Genomic DNA, 22,835 nt, shown 5'->3' with positions numbered 1-22,835 from the left:
GCCTGTATTATGAAGGAAGGCTTACTTTACTCAGTTATCCCAGCCAGAAATGTTTGGTTCTAAAAACATTATGAGAATGTTACCATTCACTGTTCTAGGAATGTTTTCAGCGGGAAGTTTTCTTTTGGTTACCAGAATGTTCTTCTGAAAGGTAGGATAACGTTTCTCTAAAAACATTCTTAAAATGTTTGGTGATAACCTTCTTAAGATGTTTTTGATAACATTGTTCGAACATTATGCTCTACTATTCTTAAAACGTTTTCAGTTGCAAGTTAGATTTTTTTATGTTGCCAGAATGTTATTATTGCCAGAATGTTATTATTTTAGAGTAGAATAACGTGCTTTATCATTCCAATTTATCAGAAGTCTTTATTTTCAAATGCGACCAGCAGCCAGCACAAGTCACTGTCTGTGTCACATGTAGTGGAGGGGACCCAGAATCAGACTCGGAATCAGCTGGTGAAAGTAACATTGGTTTATTAGAAAAGGGGAGCTGGGAGTGGAGGTTGGTTATGGCAGCAGTGGGAAACAGTTGTTCCAGGGTGGGTAGAGAGGCCTGCCTGGTCTTGGGGGTGTGGAAGGCCTTGGATTCCTCCTGGGAGAGACATACAAATGAGTGTGAGGCAAAAGCAGACAAAGTTGTCAAAGAATATGCTGGCAAAAAGCTAAAGCGGCACGCAACAAACCGTTCATGGCAACAATCCGGCAGGGAATGAGTGCAGGCTGCAGGCTTTCATAGTGTGGCTGATGAGCAGGTTGCAGGTGTGGTTGATTGGAGATTGCTCCCAGCCGTGTAGAGCAGACCAGCAGGCAGAGAGAGAGACACACAGTAGAAATAAACACATAAAAACACTAACAGGGGTTTCAGGGACGGGCAGTGACAGTCGGTCCGTTCTTCTATATGTCTGTCGGTCTCAAATCTAAAGTGTGCAATAACGATTTTTATCCAATATGCATAAACAGCGGACACTGTTTATACGCAGCCCTCACAAACCACACACGGCCAGACAGCTTATCTAGCAGTTAGAACCTACATACGAGACACAACCTTTATAGTCAGAAAAAAAGTGTGATTATTTTCTGATATTTTACACATACGATATTATGAATACTGTGGGCCTACATACCTTAGTGTGATTATAAGTGCATGTGAGTGAATATTTGCATGCAAATTCGTTTTTATACGTCCTATTCATTGTCTCAATGCGCTCATACATCTTAAGAAATGTATCACCAAAAATGTAAATAATGTTTTTAGAGAACGTTATCCTACCTTTCAGAAGAACATTCTGGGAACTAAAATAAAACGTCCCGCTGAAAACGTTTTAAGAACAGTAGGGCATAATGTTCTCACAATGTTCAATCAAAAACATCTTACGAAGATTATCAAAAACATCTTAAGAAGGTTATCACCAAACATTTCAAGAATGTTTTTGAAGAACGTTATCCTACCATTCAGAAGAACATTCTGGGAAACAAAATAAAACTATAGGTTACTTACGTAACCCCAGTTCTCAGAGTAACATGAAGTGAGATGTCTCACTATGGGATGCGCCTCATCCGCGGAGCAAACAGCCTCATCCGCGGAGCAAACAGAAGCATCAATCTCATTACGCCAATCCTGATTGGCAGGTGATCTTGACGTCAGCGTCAAGGAATCCACCCCCTATAAGTAGCTTGCGCTACGTCGCATGCGTCATTCAAAATAAGCACCTCTTCTCGCTTTACCATAGCAATGAGGGCCATCTGGTGAGACATCTCACTTCATGCTACTCTGAGAACTGGGGTTACGTAAGTAACCTATAGTTCTCATTCATAACACTCCGTTCGATGTCTCACTATGGGATATTGTAGCTCCCGTATTGCCAGACGCGCTTATCTCGAAAATCACCAAACCAACCAGAACTTAACAGGTAGAGCTCTGACTCAACAGGGTGCCCAGCACTGCTCGGGCCACACTGGGAGCAGAGACGTCAAGCCTGTAAAAGCGGACAAAAGTGAGCGGCGAGGACCAGCTCGCTGCTGCACAAATGTCTTGGATGGAGACAGCCTTGAACAAAGCCCAGGATGTAGCCAGACCACGAGTCGAATGAGCACGCAAACCCGAAGGTGCCTGCAGACCCTGACTTGCGTAAGCCAAAGCAATTGCCTCCACAATCCAGTGAGAGAGCCGTTGCTTAGTAACAGGCTTGCGCTTCTGAGGGTTAGCCCAGGACACAAAGAGTTGGTCATTATGACGAAACTCTTTTGATCTGTCCATATAAGTGCGTAAAGCACGGACTGGACATAGCAAATTCGGCTGCTGTTCCCCGGAGGGACACAGCGGCAGAAGAAATGCCTCAATGTCAATTGGGGTACATGAACCAACCACCTTAGGTATAAAGGCAGGGTTGGGCTTCAGCAACACTCTCGTTTGCCCTGGGGCGAACTGAGTGCATGAAGGATGTACAGATAGCGTATGAATGTCAGTGACTCGCTTGGCGGATGCCAGGGCCAGTAACAGCACTGTCTTGAGTGACAGGTGCTTCATGTCAGCTTCTTCCAGGGGTTCAAATGGGGTTCGAGTGAGCCCATCTAAAACCACTGTCAAGTCCCATAAGGGCACCAGTGACCTGGAAACAGGAAGGAGCCTGCGAGCTCCCTTCATAAAACGGCAGACCAAAGGATGTTGGCTAGCCGTCTTACCCTCAAAGCCCACATGTCATGCAGCAATAGCAGCCAGGTAGACTTTGATCGTGGAGAAAGCTCTGTGTTTTTCAATTAGGTCCTGTAGAAATGATAAAATCACTCCCACAGGGCATTGAAAAGAGGTGTGCCCTTTTTGAAGGCCCCATTCCTCAAACACCCTCCACTTACATTCATAAAGAGACCTGGTGGAGGAAGCTCTTGCACTCTGAATAGTGTTTATCACCTTCTGCGGGAGACCCACTGTATCCAGATTGTACCACTCACGGGCCCGGCCCATAGGGCCATGCGCTCCGGGTGTGGGTGAAAGATCGTCCCCCCCGCCTGAGACAGTATGTCTCTGCGTAGGGGGAGCTGCCACGGCTGACCGCACAGCAGCTGATAGATCTCCGCCAGCCAGTACATTGCAGGCCAGTGCGGAGCTATCAGGATCATTGTGTGGCGCTGTTCCCTCACTCTGGCCAGAGTTGGGGGAATCAGCGCCAGGGGTGGAAACGCGTACAGGAGGACCGGAGGCCAAATGTGCGCGAGCGCATCCACGCCTAATGGTGCGTTTTGATCGCGCATTGAAAAGAAAAGCTGACAGTGAGCATTTTCTTTTGATGCGAACAGATTTACCGCGGCTCGGCCGTAACGCACCCACAGCTGACTCACAACCATTGGATGTAGAGTCCAGTCTGCATATAGTGGTACACCTCTGGACAGCAGGTCTGCCCCGAGGTTCATTACAGCCGGTACGTGCGTCGCTCTCAGAGAGAGGAGACGGCCGCAGCTCCACAAGATCAGTTTGCATGCCAGCATGTGTAACTGGAGAGTGCAAACCCCCTTGTCGGTTTATATACGATATTGTGGTCGTATTGTCCGTCCTCACGAGGACATGGTGTCCTCTGTGAAAAGGCAGAAAGCGTTTTAGGGTGAGGAACACCGCTAAAAGCTCCAGGTAATTTATGTGCGCCCGCTGGAGGTCTCTGCTCCAGAGACCCCTCACCGGACGACCTTCGTAAATACCTCCCCAGCCTGTCAGACATGCGTCGGTGGTGACCACCTTCCGTGAAAGAACAGCACCCATAGGCACGCCCCGTACTAGAAAAGTCGGGTGCAGCCAGTGGCGCAGTGCCATTACGCATTTCACAGTAACCATCACTCTCCGCGCGCCATGACGCGCGGGGTTTAGTTTTAGAGCGGCTACCCAGCGCTGAAACTCCCTCATGTGTAAGCGTCCCAGTCATACGACCAGGATGGCTGAGGCCATGAGCCCCAGTAACCGCAGGCATGATCTGAAAAGAACATGTTTGCGCAGCTGGAAATGAGCGAGACAAGCTCTGAAAGCTTTCACTCTTTCCGCTGACAGGCGGTAAAGGGCACCGAGTTCAGGTGTAAACCCAGGAAGAGTACAGTCTGTGCCGGGCACAACATGCTATCTTCTGTGTTTATTATGAAACCTAGATTGAGCAGCTGCTTTACGAGGACATTTGTCTGCGTAATAGCCTCCTGTTCCGACTGTGCGAGAAGCAGCCAGTCGTCTAGGTAGGTTACCCGGCGAATACCCTGTTGTCTTAACGGGGCTATTGCGGCTTCCGTACATCGTACAAACACTCTTGGACTGAGAGACAGACCGAAGGGAAGTACTCTGTATTCGTAACAGACACCCTGAAATGCGAACCTCAGATATTTCCTGTGTGGGTAATATACTGGGATGTGGAAATACGCATCTTTCAGGTCGACTGATGTAAACCAGTCACACGAGACGCAGCAGAGATGTGTGAGTGAGCATTCTGAATTTGTATCTTTTTAGGTATTTGTTCAGAGCCCTCAAATCTAGTATCTAGTAGTACCAAAGCTGATAAAAACTCAAGAGAATTCTGATAAGAATTCTGAATAAGGACCTGGTGCACGGTACACTGTAACAAATAAGATTGGCTGCAAAGTTTTCCAGGTCGGATGCGTAAGACTAAAAACGAGGCTTTCAAAGGAGGTATAATTTAATTTTTGTTTAGTATTGATAAGTAAACTTGAGTCAAAGATTGCTGCAACTCCACCTCCTCGGCCCGTGCCTCGGGCAGTATGAGTATTGATATGGCTGGGTGGAGTGGCCTCATTTATGCTGACATATTCTTCATGTCTCAACCAAGTTTCAGTGAGACAGCATATATCAATATTATAATCTGATATTAAATCATTTACCAATATTGCTTTAGATGCTAGAGATTTTATGTTTAAGAGACCACATTTAATCTTCCTGTTTTGATGCACTGTAATAGTTGTTACATTTACTTTTATTAGGTTATTATGTATGACACCTCTATTAGGTTTTACCTTAATTGTCCTTGGGCAGACACACACACCGTTAATATTGGGTATTTTATTGGGTTCGGGATTCTTATGGATGACTGCCTAGGAGAGAGCGCAGAGAAGCGTGTAAGACTGCGACTCCGCCTCCTGGTCTCAACTCCAGTTTGTCTCAGGGGTGGGGAACCTCCGGCCCCCGGGGGGCCGTATACGGCCCGCGAGACCAATTGGTGCGGCCCTCGAGGTAATTTATAAACACACGCAAAAAAGAAAACAATTAAAGAAATCTAGACCCCCAAAAAATTAAACAAGCGAGTGCCTGTTTTTCCTGGCCAAGGTCAGGGTCCTTGAACACAACACGAGCCTAACGTGTCATCACCTGGTCATCACGTGGTATATATCTCGTCTTACAGGGGTGCAGTTCTGCCGGAGAGCACCAGAACGTCGCTCCGGAACTTTCACAAATTGCAGTACCCATAAGCACATGCAGCAGTTTTTGCGTGGCTGTGTCTTTAGTTGTAAGCCCAGTGGCGATCTGTTCATCTGTCATACTGATCATACAGTCAATAACTTTGTTGTTATTAGCATCTGGTTAGCTAGCTATGCTAACGAATATAACAAGCTTTTTCTACAACCAGTGAGGTAAAGGCACATCTTTATACGATCATTATAGTTATACAAAAATAAGAGAATAAAGTAAACAGGTATAACATACTATATGACAGTAAAAAAAAAAGTTGTTATTAATAAACAAGAATACAGTTTGAAAGGAGAGTGATTTGTAAAATATCCGTAAAGAAAAAGAAATCTGCTTACAGTTCTGTTTCATATGGGTGTTGAGAGATGTATCCATAGATCTCTTCATGTTGCTCTCAAAGTGCACCAGATTGATGTTTTTAACTTCAACATTTTAAAAACAAATCTCCCCGGGGGAGCATGCCCCCCGATCCCCCTAGAGGAGGTTAGGTCCCCCCCCCCCCACACTTAAATCCTGTTCACATGGATAGGAAACTAAATACATTTGCACACATCTTTTGTCCATATCTTTCTGTTTTGGTGGTCATGCCACAACCGTGTCATGGTAAAATATCTGGATTAAGAGGTTGCTTCTTCTTTGCACAGCATGAAAGAAAGGTGAAATGATGATGGCTGTGATTTTAGTATTTTTAAGCAGAGGTCAATAATTTGTACGGCCCTCGGAGGATGTTGTAAAAATTGAAATGGCCCTTGAGAGGAAAAAGGTTCCCCACCCCTGGATTAAGTCCACAAAGCCCTGAAATGTTTGCCGAAATGAGATTTGCACCTTCCAAAGTAGGATGAATGCCGTCTCTCTTAATCAGACCAGGTTTTCCCCAGAAGGCTGTCCAATTATTTACGAAGCCCACATTGTTTGCTGGACGTTGACCATGACCGTGTTAATATTTGCCATCACAGGAACGTTTTATAAAAAAAGAATAACCTCCTGAAAACTTTATCCAAATGTTGCTTTGAAAAAGTTCCTCTTTTGTTATCATGTAACATTGAGGGAATGTTTTATAAAAGAACATCTGTACTGTGTTAAATCAACAACGTCCAATAACATCCTTAGAATGTTGCAGGCAAAACGTTCCACCTTTGTTAACATTTCACATTAAAGGAACATTTTATAAAAAACGTTCTGTCATCTCAGGCCTCAATAACATCCTGAAAACATTTTCTGAATGTTGCTTTGAAAATGTTCTTCTTTTGTTATCATATCACATTAAAGGAACGTTTTATAAAAAACTTTCTGTCATCTCAGGCCTTAATAAAATCCTCAAAACATCCTCTGAATGTTGCAGTTAAAACGTTATCTCTTAGTTAACTTTAAACCTTATAGGAACATTATTTGAAATAATAAACATCCTATAAAGGTTATTTGAACATCAGATTAAAACGTTTCTTTAAAACATTATTAGAACCTGTGGGTAACGTTAGCCAAAGTTGTGAGAATGTTCCCCGCTAGCTGGGATGACATTTAAATATGGTTTAGGCAGGTTAAAATTAAGAAATATATAGAGGAGCAAGCACACCCTCTCTTAAGTTAGTTTGCGTGTGAGGAATTATTATTAATGCATGTTTGGTGTAGTTTTTAGCAGGTTTGACAAGATCTTTAAATACAAATTTCTTACCAGGGACTTGGCGAAATCTTAAACACGTCTTATTTATTTCCTCTAAATCTCTCTCCTCCTCCTCTCGACTGTCACTTCTGCAATAAGGTTTTAGTAGAGGACAGATGGAGGTTTTACAGAACTGGGCCGGGGCATTAAAGTACTTACAATCTTTTTTTTATTTAATCAAATAAAACTGCTGGATTAGCTAGCTATCAGCTCTCTCCAGGCCATCTGTCCCATTCGGATTTCACCGTCTCCTCCGCTCACTGATCTACCAGCCTGGGTCTCAAGTAGTTTCCATGTGAGGCTCAGCACAGGTAGTTCCACCTCTGTTTCATGGTGGCCACATCCCCGCATCGATGCTAAAATAGAATGTATTGTGTGGGGAGGACTGAGAGTGGTTGATACATTTCAAGGGTTGTGAGCGCAGACATGTCCAATTTCTCCCACCGCCACAAAAGGCTGATTGGGGGAGAGTTCCATTTTCTGAGAGCTTCAAAGCAGCATCATTCAAAAACATGGAGGGAGAGATTTGTGAGGTCAATATTGTATATGTCTTTTTTCACTCTTCTCCATTCCTCTCCCAACTCGTGCACCCTCATTTTTTCTATTTCTATCTTGCATCCTCATTTTTCTATTTCCTTCTGGCTCTCATTTATCAGTTTTCCTATTTGTCTCAGTCAGATTCAGTTCTTGTGGAGAACCTGTGAACAAATGAAAAGGACAAACACATCACAACTGATCAAATACTGACGGCTTTGTCCATTGCCCTACACACTTTGAAACATGACGATGAGGTAGCCCTTTGGTGCCAGTTTTTGTAACGGTGGCCTGTTAATTTGATCCCTCTTGTTATATGCATAGCATCTTTTCAAAACATACTTTAGTATTCACAGGAAAGGTACATTTTCAATTGATTAGATGCAAACTATTTGTATATAAACTTCCGTATTAAAGGTATAGATTGTTCAAAATGTATGATAAAATACCTTGTGTCTTTCCTGTAAATACGGAAGTATATTTGAAAATACACCGTTTCTTCTTATTACATCCATAATGTAAACTTCCACATTAACAGGAAATAGTGTTTCTGCTTGTTTAGTCCATGCTGTCTGTTCAAATAACCTTTCGTGTTCTGAAGAAACAAACAGATAAGTAACTTCCATTAGTTGAATACATAAGTCATGCCACAAAAGAAAGGTCTAATTTGTTGAATTTAGTTTTCTTACAAGACAGAACCGTCTCCTAGTTGAAAGCCATGTGTTAGTTTGACCTCTCTCCTTCCCTCCATCCTGCATTAAGTGGACTTATATTGCACTTTGTAAATGGCCACAGATTTGACACAGTTAAGTTTACACAGGGGTGTAGTGCCATTTGTATAAGTACCGGAGCGCACCTATGATGTATGCATTCCTGGATGTACACACGCACAGTTGTGGCTAGTTTTGAAAGTGATGTAACTGTGGAGATGTGTGTCCCCTCTGTCCTGCTCAGCTCCGTGTTTTTAAGATGAAGATTAACCTTTATTATATTATAATACATGATATTCATACAGCACTTTTCCGATTGCCCAAAGACGGTTGTTAATTGGTCTATGTGAGTGTATGTGCATGCGTCGGACACTGATACTCATCTCCAGATGATAATTTGATCATGTGGAAAAATTGCACAGATCTTTAGCCCTGTGATGGTACATTTGGCCCTGCACTAAAGCAATCCGAAGACTGATTTTACGGAAGACAGGAAAGATATATTCCGGCTGTGATTGGTTGCTCGTCATCACATTCATTATAAGCTGTGCATGTTGATTTTTTCCAAACATTAAACAAGGCTACTTTCAACTAAGGACGCTGTAGTTAGCATCTAATTTGTCAACAGTGGATTTGTCCACCTAGCCTGTGATCGGCACCATGCATACTGCAAATATTATTTTTCCTCAGAACAAAATGTGCCGGAGTGGAATTTAAAATTGAGTTAGTATGAAGTTTGGATTATATCGTACAGATGCTGAAGGGTGAAGGGTCAGACACATTTACTTTACACTTTTGTAGCTAAATTATTTTTCTTATTGATGTAAGTGAGGATCAAGTGAAAAGAAACCCATATTTTGCTTTGATGTTTATAAGCTTTAATTGAATATAGAAACAAACTAACGCCTTGAATCTCATTCGGGGAATTAATGGCCTCCAAGTTATTCATCCTCAAATGAGTGAATATTGTTTCAAACAAACAAAACTAAAGAAAACTTAACAACCAAAAACTCTAATGAGGTCGAGGCTGCATGTGCTAATGAGTTTTATTCTAAGCCGGGGATAAAGTAAAGTCGAGGTGGCTGGCCAGTGGAAGGCCCCTTTAAGGAGTGAGATGTTACAGAGCATGCCAATTGTTAATGGCCTGCCCCGACTTGAAGGTTAACGATCGGTATTTGATGCTGCCTCCATGACCACGCTCCTCTGACTCCAATCAATAGTCATGTTAATAAGCAGCAGAAATACTTGACACTCAGCCTCCTTTCTTTGCTGGGTGAATTGCTGTATTGATCCTTGCCCGCTCATTTTAATTCCAGTATTTCTTACAAAAGAAGCCAAATACACATGGCATTGACCCATGCTGAGTGTAACTGATTGGGGAAGGAATTACATTGCTTTTGTTGGTGTTCACTGACTGCTAGAGTTCTCATCAAAGGTCTTATGACATTTCTGACCAACACTTTCATTGCCAATATTTCACCCCTGGTAATACAATGGATCCTATAATCCTCCATCCGTCTCCTCTGATATGCAAAAAGTGGGTTTCTAACAAGGTGGTGCATGTTTTGTAGTTTCCTAGCAGCACAAACAAGGCACCACGTGGCAGATGTGTCGCGGAGAAACTGAGCCTGACTGAGTAATGGAGGCCAAGACGAGCTTTCTGCCTTTAACCAATATGAGATGAGGCAGAGGGAAGCCTTCATCACGTTGTGCCTTGGGGGAGTCAGGCAGGACGTAAAGAAGGCCAGTTTGATCTTGATGAGCTTTTTAGGGTGTCAGGGCTTTTCGGAGATGAGTTTTCATGGGGCCTAGTCATCCTGGGAGGAATGCTTTCAGGTGACACTAATTGCTCCTCCACCCAGCTAGCTGTCACGAAGAGAAAAAACTCTGTCTGCCAGAAAACTCTCCGACTCTCTCAGTGTCATGATGAGGCTCAGAGAGTTAAGATGCATGCCAGAGGAGTAACATGAAGAATGAAGAGTAATTAGCAATGCATGTATTTAAATCTATGCACACTGCAGCAAATAAACGGGGATGTCAAGGCCCAGGAGGCGCCTCAGAGGCTGATTGATCAGAGAGCAAGAGACTGTTTCAAATGCTGAGGGTGTTAAGGCTGCTTTACTGGAGGGTAGCACAATGTTCTTTGAGAAGATGGTCACTTTGGAGTCTTGAGGGTCTCAGGAGCATAAATGTTATATACAAATGTGACAAATGTGACAAGCCATATAAGAAGAAATTGCCTTTTAATGTTGTTTGTATCCTACATTTTTAAAATGTTGTCTGTACTTAGAAAAATGTAGTTTTCACACTACAAATTGCTTATCCAATGCAAGGGAACACAAGACTTAGATTCAAGGATTTTAAAATATGCATGATTTTTCAGTTATGAATTTGTATGGTATGTTTTAGAGTCATTATAAAGATAATTTGAATTGTGGACTAAATAAAAGCTATTGCTCAACTGTTGAATATAAGGTATATAAAAAAACATTGGATGATATTGCGTTCAGCTTACATACTGCTCTTATTTGCGTTTTGATTTACCGGGAACACCATTACTGACACTCTGCTTACTTAACAGTAACCCAACATTACTACTGCTGACGATCTTCTTACTGATTACATTAGTGGTATTTCTACAATTATTGGTCATGTGCTATTGTTTTTGTGCCCTTAGTGTTAAGAGGGTGTTACCTATGCGAAATATAAATTAGCTTTCAATGAATGATCCGGTGGGATTACGCATTGACAACATGTAGAGCAGTTGTGGATGGTTTATAAAGTGTGTTGGGGAATGATTTCTCATATTTTTTGGTTTGGAATTCGAAATCTAAGAGAACGTAGCTCCTGGAGGGCCAGTGAGTTGAAGCGAGTATTGTATTTAGCCACCAGCTCCGGCACATTCTCATTAACATTCTGCCTTCGCTGATTGATAAGGGTCCATTGTTTTGACAGCAGGGCAAACAAGAAATGGCCTTGGCTGTTTTATATAGAGGTGAATGTTCAATTAAGATTACATTTTCCATATAATGAACATTGGATGGATTCTCTTTTTGTATGAATTTATCAGGAGATACACAGAAACACCAACCGTGTGAGGTGTACCAAGATTATTCAAATGTGAGCCTTAGATACGGCGGTGAATTAAAGTGGGTACACAAGCAGTGTACTCCTCTGCATAAGCCATAGTAAAGATGACACTGCAGCAGAGTCCAATGGGTGTTGATTTATTGCCCCCAGCAGCAGGGGCATTTCATTTCCATGTATAGTGGAATCATTTTGATTACATACTGCTCATTTCTGCATCAGCAATGACTCCTGTGAGTCAGTGTAAATGTCTATGGCAGAGCACCACCAGATGTTTCCAACAGCAAATTATCAGCGAGAGCCAGTCTCTGCGGACAGTTAACTCATTCTGTGTGCTTATGGAAAACATGAATAAGTGAGTGAATAAAGATTACATGCCATGTTTAAAAAGGCTAATTAGTTTGACAGATCGTTTACCTCAAAGCACCAGGAGAAATGTTTTCCTTGCCCTCTCTATTTCTTATTTATTTTTAAGTTGAAAGCAAGACCCTAACTGCATGGTACAGATATTTTTGCCTTGAGCTCATTTAGTTAAGACCAAACCCGGAAAAAAAAAAGTCCCTGAGGGTGTTGCTGTTTCCCCATTGGCTGTTCCTCTTTCAAATCAATATGGACTGATTGTGTTTACGCTGTTTACACTCTGTGGCTTCTACTTTTCTAAAACTACTACAAATACACAGTACGTTGGCAGCTGAAAAACACTTTAGATGAGTAACATCTAGACTAGAGCTTGATCATATTGTTGAAATTAATAAAGGGGCCCTCTCATGTAAATGTTCACAATTGTATTATGTGTCTCTACTGTGACATGTTTATATGCTTTATTGTTCAAAAAGTGTTTTATTTTTCTTATACTGCCTGTGTTGCAGCACCTCTTTTCACCCTCTGTCGTAAATGAGACCCCGATCTGCTCTGATTGGCCAATAGAAGCACAGTGTCATAGTGATGTCACTATGTAGCGGAAGTAAACAATGGACTACAATGGAGGCGTTTCAGGCAGGGGGGGGGACCACAAAAACCTAGGAAAATCCGAGGAAAGGAAAGGGAAAACAAGAAAAAGTGTAATATGGCCCCTTTAAATTAAAACAGTCTTGTAATATTCGATTCAAACATAGATTATAAAATGATTTGCTACTACATCACTTCAGGAACAAAGATTACGAAGACCACTTATTACCAATACTATATATAGGAATATTATAATATTTATAGTTTGGCATCCTGAGTGACAGGCCTCCCTCTGTCATGTTGCCTTCATGGATGTTACACAACTGATACCAGCTTCAAAGTTCCGTTAAGCTAGCTGTTGAGCATCGTAGTTGGCAACAATCAAGGTATAAGCGCAATAAACTGTGCTAGAATGTGAAATTACGTATCCGCAACGAGCCAGCAGGTTGTTCTGATGGACCTGACGCACATCCCCCGCTGTCTCACGGAGAGATACCGCAGGTTCTTCCTTCCTGCAGCGGTCAGACTATACAACCAGCACAGCCCCTAGTAGATTTACAATGTAAATGTATCCCCTGTGGGACTAATAAAGGTATTCTGATTCTGATAGCAAAAACCAAGCCAATACTATGCTGCGTTCATGGAGCTACGTGGAAGTGGGGAAGGACAACGCTTGATTGCGGATACGTAATTTCCTTTATATATACAGTCTATTGTAGTGCCGAGGACATGGAGTCGGAGGCGGTGCAATGGAGATGTGAAAGGGTACTTTAATAGAGAGCAGAATAGGACATGTTGTCGGGTCGCAGCCCGGGTCGACAAGAGAAAGAGCCAAGAGGGCACACACCATATATGGGCAACACATAACATGTCCGTGCGGGAACAATAGCCGCCACTGTAGTTCCCAGTTTGAATTATGAACCCAGTGTATAAATAGGTGGTCACCACACAAGCCTCCCCAGAATTCAAACATGGCAAAAAAATATATCCCCACGTCCGTCTAGGAAGCACCACAAGGGCCGAGGAGGGTGGGGTCGCAGGTGAGGACCGGGCCATGGAGAGGAGAGGGTAGGGGCCCTAACAAGGGCGAGGGAACCCCCACCGGGGGCGGGCCGTCGTAAGGGGGCCCCAGTAGGTGTCGCGGAGAACCCAACAGGAAAAAGCGCAACCCGGCCGCAGGCAGACGTGCCGCAGGCAGACGTGCCGCAGGCAGACGTGCCGCGGCGGCGGGCATGAAGTCCTCAGCAGGCGCTGAGGCGTCCCCGGGAAGCAGGAGAGCAACCCGGCCGCAGGCAGACTTGCCGCGGCGGCGGGCATGAAGTCCTCAGCAGGCGCTAAGGCGTCCCCGGGAAGCAGGAGAGCAACCCGGCTGCAGGCAGACGTGCCGCGGCGGCGGGCATGAAGTCCTCAGCAGGCGCTGAGGCGCCCCCGGGAAGCAGCAGAGCAACCCGGCCGCAGGCAGAAGTGCCGCGGCGGCGGGCACGAAGTCCTCAGCAAGCCTTGAGGTAACCCGAGGAGGCAGGAGCAGTATCCCGGGAGGAAGGAGCCGTGGACAGACGAGAGGCCAGACAGGGTCCCGGAGCGCGCCACCCATGGGCCGATGGAGCATGGGCGACGTCCGGAACTGTTGAGGCGAGACGGGGTCCAGGAGTGCACCACCCAGGCATCCATGAAAACGTGAGTGGTGTCTGGAACCGCCGTCGATGTGGTGAAAAAGGTGAGAGTGTCCTTTACATGAGTTCAACCGGCTGGTCGAACCTCCTCTCCGGCACCAGAAAACTCAAAAGGGCTGATAGCCGTTAGCACTAGCCGTTAGCAATAGCCGTTAGCACTAGCCGTTAGCACTAGCCGTTAGCCGCCAGCTAGCAGCCATGGATAGCTGCTAGCCGTCGTTAGCCCCACGTGGTTAGCCGCTAACTGGCAGCCATGGGTGGCTGCTAGCCGTCGTTAGCCCCACGTGGTTAGCAGCCGGGATGTGCAGCCGCACGCCCCGAAGAACAAACCCACGAGGTAGCAATGGGGTTGCTGGTCGACCCAGCAGGTCGTGCATCGTCCTCCCGTTGTATAGAAAGCCGATGCGGGAACGGCGAGCAACGTCCCCAGCCTTCTGCGGAGCACGCATCGAGCCTCAGTCCGCGTGCCGGTGGCAGCCACGGACGTCTCCAATCAAACCCCAGCATTTCGAGAAAGGAACTTGAGTTCCTTTTGCCGTGTTCGGCTCCGTCCCGGAAACTTCCCAAGACGTATCAGGGTCACCAGTGTAGTGCCGAGGACATGGAGTCGGAGGCGGTGCAATGGAGATGTGAAAGGGTACTTTAATAGAGAGCAGAATAGGACATGTTGTCGGGCCGCAGCCCGGGTCGAAAAGAGAAAGAGCCAAGAGGGCACACACCATATATAGGCAACACATAACATGTCCGTGCGGGAACAATAGCCGCCACTGTAGTTCCCAGTTTGAATTATGAACCCAGTGTATAAATAGGTGGTCACCACACTATGGTAATTTCACATTCTAGCACAGTTTATTGCTCTTATAACTTGATTGTTGCCAACTACGATGCTCAACAGCTCACTTTAGGGAACTTTGACGCTGGTATGTTTTGTTTACCACCAATCACGGGAGTATTGTGTATAGAAAGTATTGAGTTATATATCCCGCGCTACCTATTACTAAACTCCATGAAGGCAACATGATAGAGGGAGGCCTGTCACTCAGGATGCCCAACTACTCTTTGGTAAGCCCCGCCCCGCCCCCCCCAAGCAACATCAGGGCCAAAAGTTTGAAAGCGAAAAAAAAAGATCTGAAAGTGAAAAACGATCTGAAGGTGAAAAGCAATGTGAAACCTGAAAGAACAAGATTTGAAACTGAAAAAATAATTGTTTTGAATCTGAAAACGAAACATCTGCAACTGAAAAAAATAAGGATTCAAATATCAAAATATGTATAAAATTGAAATCTGAAAATAAATATTTTATTCAAAAGAATTGATGAACTGAATCAAAAATAATATTCAACCTGAAAAATGATTTAAAATACTTATTTTATTTTGAATACATCATTGTATTTTTCAAAGTTCAGGATGAAAACTTGAACTTGTATTGTATTGTATTTTTTTGAATGATCAAAACTTATGACCCTGAAATAGCTCCATACTTCAGACAATTGCATTTGTATATTTCAATGGAATTTACATCAAAGACAGTACTTGTCCAATACACTGTTCTGATGTAAGTTTTTAGAAAAGTAATACACTTAACCCTTCAGTATCATTCGATTGGACTACGCAAATTAGTCATTCGAGACAAAAATGTCCACTGCAAAAGACTTTGATAAAAACATTATATTAAAAGGTTTTTTTCACAACTTTTTTGGGTTCAATCTTTAAAGCAACTTCTGCCCTAATAGAAAATAACAAAAATGTAATCATTTTCAGGATTTTAACCCTTTAAATGCCATTTTGAATACATGAAACCGCTGCTTTTTTTCATGATGAAAACAGAGAAAATTAGTTATTTTCCAAAAAATACATATCTGGTGACTGGCTCTTTTTTTTTATAACAGTATTGGATATGTCAAAGATTAGAAGCAAATGGATTTTTTTGCATTATTAGTTTTTGCACAAAATCAGATTGAACAAAAAAGTTACATATTAGTCATTCGGGACAAAAATGTCCACTTCCAAAAACTGCTCTAAAATGACAACAGATTCATATTTTTTCAAACTTTTTGGGGTTAAATGTTTCAATCAACTTCAGTCCTGATCAAAAATACCAAATGTTAAATTATGTTCAGGATTTTAACCCTTGAACTGCCAGTTTGAAAACATGAATTTGCGTTTTCTATGAAAAACATGCACAAAAAGGCAGTTATTTTCCATATAATAAATGTTGGAGGGGTCGGCTTTTTTTTTTTATCACAGTCTTGCATATGTCAAAGATTAGCAGCAAAATAGATTTTTTTGCATTATTAGTTTTTGCACAAAATCAGATTGAACAAAAAAGTTACATATTAGTCATTCGGGACAAAAATGTCCACTTCCAAAAACTGCTCTAAAATGACAACAGATTAATATTTTTTAAAACTTTTTGGGGTTAAATCTTTCAATCAACTTCAGTCCTGACCAAAAATACCAAATGTTAAATTATGTTCAGGATTTTAACCCTTGAACTGCCAGTTTGAAAACATGAATTTGCGTTTTCTATGAAAAACATGCAAAAAAAGGCAGTTGTTTTCCATATAATGAATGTTGGGGGGGACGGCTTTTTTTTTTTTTTTTATCACAGTCTTGGATATGTTAAAGATTAACAACAACATTTATTTTGGTGGATTTAAAAAAATTATTAATCTGTTGTCATTTTAGATTAGTTTTTGCAGTGGACATTTTTGTCTCGAATGACTAATTTGCGTAGTCGATTTGTTACACAGTGAATTAAAGACCGATTTGAAAAATTGAAATTGGAATTCCAAAATAGATCGAGAAAATAGCCTTGTTACAAAAAATCAGGCCATTTGCACCAACACAACCAAAGTTATTGCAAAATGAAAAGTGAAAAATGACCCATATGGACAAAAACGTCCACAGTGATACCGGAGGGTTAACACACAGATATACATTTTAAAATTCGGGCAACATTTTACACATCGACCAAACATGGTCAAACTATAGTTTTCCCTCTACTCTTGGTAATGTGGATGGTCAGATATATGAGAATTGATTCAATAGTAACAGATGAAAGCCATGCTTTGCTTTCTGTTTGAATGCGATAAGATGAAACTCCCCCTCTGCTCACTGTTCACTCTCATACACTGCAGCACCCTGGAAGCTCCCTGCTTTAAAACACATCCCGGTAAAAACAGCAAGATCAAGGTTCACTTCTGCAAATATTAATATCCTTTCAAACCTTTATTTTTGAGATTTCTCCCCACCTTTTGTATTCAGAGAGCTGCGGTGGCCTGTCAGCTGTATTCTTGGCCTTGCAGTTTGGTTTGTTCATTATAGTGGTTTGATTGGAGCGACAGTGACTACAGGAGAGAGATGACCCTCCCCCCTTTAGTCCTCTCAGTTTGATGGTGCTCATGAAATATTATATTGAATGGAAAGATGTATGCTTAAAGGTAGATTATTGGTATTTGAAAGAGCACTTAAAGACATTTAACGATTGTATCATTTAGTTTATTTTAATAACCTGGATAAAAGAAAACCCAGACAAATACATAATCTCTCTCAACACAATTTTTGAAAATGGAACAGCACAGTGTTTAGATGGCATCCTCTGATAATGTTGTGGTTGCTGCAGAAGTGTGCTTGGTCAGCCAAATCCCCGGTCTCACAAATATGTCTGCTGAGGCAAGGTTCCAGCTCGGAGTTACATTAAGCCCGCTCTCATTACAGTCCAGAGGAACATGCACGCGTTTCTGTGTGTGTGTATGTATGTATGTATGTGTGTGTGAGTGATAGACTGAAAGAAAGAGGCCCTCTGGGGATTTGGCTCCAGCACTGGTGAGGATAAGGTAGTGTGATTTCTCCTGACATGGCCAATGATTCATAATTGAGGCAGGACAGCTGTTGCTGGCTGCACTGACAGGTCCCAGGGTGGATGACAGATGATAGGGCCCTGTGGGGACAAACTATCTATCACTCCGAGTGCTCACTGTCCACCATCTGCTCACCTGTCCTTCATGAGCATCCCTGGTGTATGTAAACCTAGAGGTGAAAGACCAACTACCTGTCTAGCCGGATATGATCATATCTGTTGTTGCAATATCAAAGTGCGTACCATGCATTAGAAAGAACCAGGGCCGTATTCATGGAGTCAACATTGGGGGGGACCAAAAATTCAATACAAATTTGAATACTAATTTCCTGCCATTCTAAAGGAAAATACATAAAAAATCACTAAATGGACTGTACTTATATAGAGCTTTATCCAGTCTTTAAGACCCCTCAAAGCGCTTTACATACTACATGTCATTCACCCATCCATACAGAGCAGTGTACCTTACTCTAGGACCTAACATTCATACACATTCACACACCGTTGGCCATGCCATCGGGAGCAACTCAGGGTTAAGTATATTGCCCAAGGATACATCGACATGTTGACTGCATGGGCTGGGATCGAACCCACTCCCTCGCAGCCACAGTCGCCCACATTGGATACTTTAAAACCTGTTAAACCCCATGCCCCTGCCCGTGGGGGCAAAACACAACAATAGTCACGAAACTGAGAAGCATCCTCAATGTGGGTGGGACAATTTGACGGTGGGTGTTAAAAGCATCAATCTGGTGCACTTTGAGAGCAACATTAGGGACTAAATCTATTGATACTTCTCAACAACACCCATGTGAAACAGAACTGAACAGATTTACTTTTTCTTTATGCATATTTTACAAATCACTCCCTTTTTAAACTGTAGTATGAGTTGGAATGATTTCATACCTGTTATTCTGTTATTCTCTTATTTTGTATAACTATAATGATCATATAAAGGTGTGCCTTGGAAATACTTGTTTTGCATCAATCTTGATACAGGGTACTTATTATATGTTATAGTTTGGATTCCTAAAGCTTTTAGTCTACCATCCCATCATTCAAGGGTGGTTTTCAAAATAATTGATGGTTTATTTTTTGCACGGACACTATCATTTACATTTTTTTACTAAGTTCAAACTGAATTTACTTTAAAAACATCTATATTGATTCTGACTTTTTCTACATCCAACTCACAGGTTTATCATTGCTTTGAGAAAAAATATTATTCATTTAACCATTTTTAGAAGCGAAGATATAGTCAATTGTTCTGCATCACCCGTTACCTTGTACTTTAGAAGCTGGCTTAAATTCCCACTCTCCTTCTGATCGCCTCGAAAAGCCAGACCTTGCCGCGCCAAGTACCTCACACCCTCAACAATCTTCATCAGATTTCTTCTTGCTTGTTGCTGCCGTCTTTCAAGCACACATGAAAGTTGCACATTAGCAGGCTCTGGCTCCTGAATCCTAGTCATCACAGCTAATTTGTGACACTGGCTGTGTTTATGCACACTACATTTCTCCAGTGCCTTCTTCCAATTGTTATAACCAGTCTTCACAAACGCTGAATCTGCTTTTGACGCAAGCTTAGACTATTGTGCTGCAAAGTATTTAGCACAATAGAAACAGAGGACCCCTTTTACAGAGGGGCTGTAATGGAGCCATGTATGATCTTCAAACCACTTCTCCGTAAAGTAGAGTATTCTATTTGATAGGGTTTGACTGGGTATGACTTTCACATTTGGATGATTTGGGCAAAGTCCAATCTCCTCCCCTTCCTTTACTGTACCTTCATTTTCGCCTGCCTGGCTGCTCTCTCTCTCATTGTCAAACTCACTCTCCCTGCTTGATGGTATTATCTGAAATACATATGAGGAAGATCTCATCTTAAATTAACATTAACATTAGACTGCTATGTTGTCATTATTCTGTCTTAACCATCAATATAGCTCCTTTCTGACTTACCTCCATGTCACCAGCGCACACTCTCCCTGTCTGGTCGACATGCTCACATTCTCTCTCTCCGTCTCTCTCTTTACTCTGAACACACCAGAGTGAACATGGAAGAAATATCAGTAAACTATTGACTAGAAAGACTGTTGATACACATTATACATATGGGGGGACACAGGAGTCTGTACATTAAAGTGGACCTATCATGATATATTTGAATAATATAGTGTAGGACCATACCTATATAAGGCATATTTATACTTTAAAAAACAAAACAAAAAAAACAGATCATGCATTTTAGCCATTCCTCATTTCGCTCAAATCAACACTGAGCCTGACATTTTGGATTCAATGAGAACAGCACCATATTTTTGGCCTTTTAAATGTACTACAGCTTCTACAGCTTCTCCAGCGCTTTAGAAAGGCAAAGCAAGTGGCTGTCTCCTCCTGATTGGTGGAGTTGGCCCAATAGCCGTAGCGACGTCAGGACGGTGCTCAATCTGGATCCGTTTTTTTCAGATCCGTTGCAGCCCCTTTTTTAGAGATTTGGGCATGGAGAAAAATAGAGAGGGTTGTGTTTTCTGACTCTTGGTGAGTTCCCTGACGCACCGGGGACACATATTCATGTTTAAAAGACGTACAAAGGTGCATTTTGCATGATAGGTCCCCTTTAACATTTAGACTGCTATGTTGACATTATTCTGTCTTAACCATTAATATAGCTCCTTTTGGCTTACCTCCATGTCACCAGCGCACACTCTCCCTGTCTGGTCGCCATGCTCACATTCTCTCTCTCCCTCTCTCTCTTTACTCTAAACACACCAGAGTGAACATGGAAGAAATATAAGTAAATTATTGACTAGAAAGACTGTTGATACACATTATACATGGGGGGACACAGGAGTCTGTACATTAACATTAGACTGCTATGTTGTCATTATTCTGTCTTAACCATCAATATAGCTCCTTTCTGACTTACCTCCATGTCACCAGCGCACACTCTCCCTGTCTGGTCGCCATGCTCACATTCTCTTTCTCCCTCTCTCTCTTTACTCTGAACACACCAGAGTGAACATGGAAGAAATATTATCAGTAAACAAGCTATCTGACTGGTAACAATACTCACTTTCTCACTGCTCTTAACTTACTTTTTTTCTTTTCTGAGGCTGCCCAAAAAACTGTCTAATGTCACTGCCACCCTTCCTCTTGCTCATGCTTACAGCTTGACCTCTGCGATCTGCAGTTGCTGATGCGATGAATACGGGTCAGCAGCGCTGGATATAAGATCATTAAACATGTTTATTAGCAATTCTGAGCGTTCTAAACCCAGCACAAGCTATGATGCACACTGCAAACCTCCTGCGTGTGAGTATCTTTTAAATGCTTCTGACAATTATGAAATACTATTTCATAATAATTGTAGAGTATTTATTAATTAATTAATTCTGGCACCTTTGGTATTCCATAGGTGTCACACATCAACGTTTTAAATCTTTCCACACCCTACAAATTACAAAATAAAATAGAAATAATCCACATGAATAAATATCTATTGGATTACATCCAAAACGACATCGTCATTTTCCACATAGCTGACACTAGCCCGCCAAACCCTGGCTAACAACTGAAACCAGCTAGCCCACAGCTAGTTAGCTACTATTCCTGAAAAGTTCGGTTTTAACATCAGAACTACAAGTTACTTACAGAAAGAAGCTAAACCGGAGGGTTCATTAACATTACCATTACGAAATAAAATAATATAGATTACTTTAGGGCTAACTAGAAAAGATACCAGAACTGATGGAGGGCAAATTAAAACACGACTGACCTGCTTGGAGCATCAAGCTAACTGAAGGTGGACTCAGACGTGCAACAGCGAAATACACCCCCGGGTACAAAATAAGGAACCAATTTACATATGAAAAGAAATATCATTTTGGTGAAGTTCACAATAACAGAAAATATAGATTTTCAAGTATACAATTAAACAAAAATAAAGAATTCATAGAATAGCAATTTTATTTTAATTAATTTTTTTTTTTTTGCTATTTATTGGTGGGGACATTTTGAGTGTATCTGAATATTGGGGGGGATGTCCCCCCCCCCCCCCCCCCCCAATGTATATGGTGAATACGGCCCTGGAAAGAAAACAATGCCATACACACCTATGTGATGTTTACTGATAACTTTTGGTTAATTTAGCATGAAGGACAATCACAATCAAAGTAAAATGAAATATAGGAACTTTTTCACTGAAATTAAGAATGAAATACTTTATTCTCTAGAGAGTTTCCTTTGTCGCTATCTCTACTTTCTGGAAAAGAACAAAGAAAGGACCAAAGCATCAAAGAGAACATTTTAAATAACATTATATTTTTGAATTCATATAAATTGGTTATGTACAGTGGTACGTCCACACAGCAGCTTTAACATCTTACAACGCTTACAACGCTTCTCTGCCCATTGACTTTGAATGGGGGTTACGTCACTTTGCCTCGCTTTTCGCCGAACTGCATTGTGGGGAAGCAAAGCAAAGATTTCCAGGATTTTCAGGATTTTCAGGATTCAAAAGTTGAGCAATGTTCAACTTTTGAAGCTGAGCTGGAAGCGTCAGCCAATCAAATCCCGTTTGTGCAAATCTGACAGTACAAGCGCTAGCCAATCAAACCACGTGTAAACTGGGAGAGACATACCGCAGTTCATTTCCTCATATTCCAAACGAGAAATTACGGTAGCAAATCACCCGGTTCTTTACGACCAGTTCTATTTACCGGGATACAAACCGGAGAAACCAGGCATGGAGGGAGGTGGCAGAGACAGTGGGTGAAACTGGTAGGTTTTCGCCTGTTTGGGGAGTTTATATCCAGTTTACTTCGTTTTAACATTGCTATTGCTTTGTATGTCGGGGCGGGAGATTCATGTGATTGGTTGGTCGCGTTGCTCGCAAAGAATCCCCAAG

The 22,835-nt window shown here is 42.2% G+C and overlaps 2 protein-coding genes across 12 annotated transcripts in view; one reads left to right on the top strand and one right to left on the bottom strand.

The window, feature by feature from the left end:
- Positions 1–22,835, top strand: part of LOC307019675 (seizure protein 6 homolog) — a 145,474-nt gene that overhangs the window by 77,833 nt on the left and 44,806 nt on the right. The window lies entirely within an intron of this gene.
- On the bottom strand, positions 461–21,153 carry LOC307019673 (uncharacterized protein). Of its 10 annotated transcripts, none has more exons than XM_079650707.1 (8): positions 21,025–21,153; positions 20,856–20,930; positions 20,614–20,688; positions 19,889–19,963; positions 19,713–19,809; positions 19,210–19,339; positions 687–744; positions 461–595 (listed from the first exon to the last, which is right to left on the bottom strand). In XM_079650707.1, exons 1-6 carry the CDS (start codon positions 21,088–21,090, stop codon positions 19,311–19,313), a joined length of 417 nt encoding a protein of 138 aa, XP_079506833.1. In that variant the 5' UTR covers positions 21,091–21,153; the 3' UTR covers positions 461–595; positions 687–744; positions 19,210–19,310. The 10 variants fall into 10 exon arrangements, with proteins under 10 accessions (XP_079506833.1, XP_079506835.1, XP_079506834.1 ...); XM_079650709.1 differs by having other exon boundaries at positions 19,713–19,782; XM_079650708.1 differs by lacking the exon at positions 19,210–19,339.

The sequence above is a fragment of the Notothenia rossii genome (genome assembly GCF_949606895.1).
Source record: "Notothenia rossii genome assembly, chromosome: 9".
Classification (NCBI taxonomy): Eukaryota; Metazoa; Chordata; class Actinopteri; order Perciformes; family Nototheniidae; genus Notothenia; species Notothenia rossii.
Note: the sequence above shows the minus strand (reverse complement) of the source record. Positions and strands in the feature narration are given on the sequence as shown.

Coding starts and splice junctions, on each gene's coding strand:
- LOC307019673 (XM_079650700.1), bottom strand. CDS start 3,895: ATGAGGGAGTTTCAGCGCTGGGTAGCCGCTCTAAAACTAAACCCCGCG.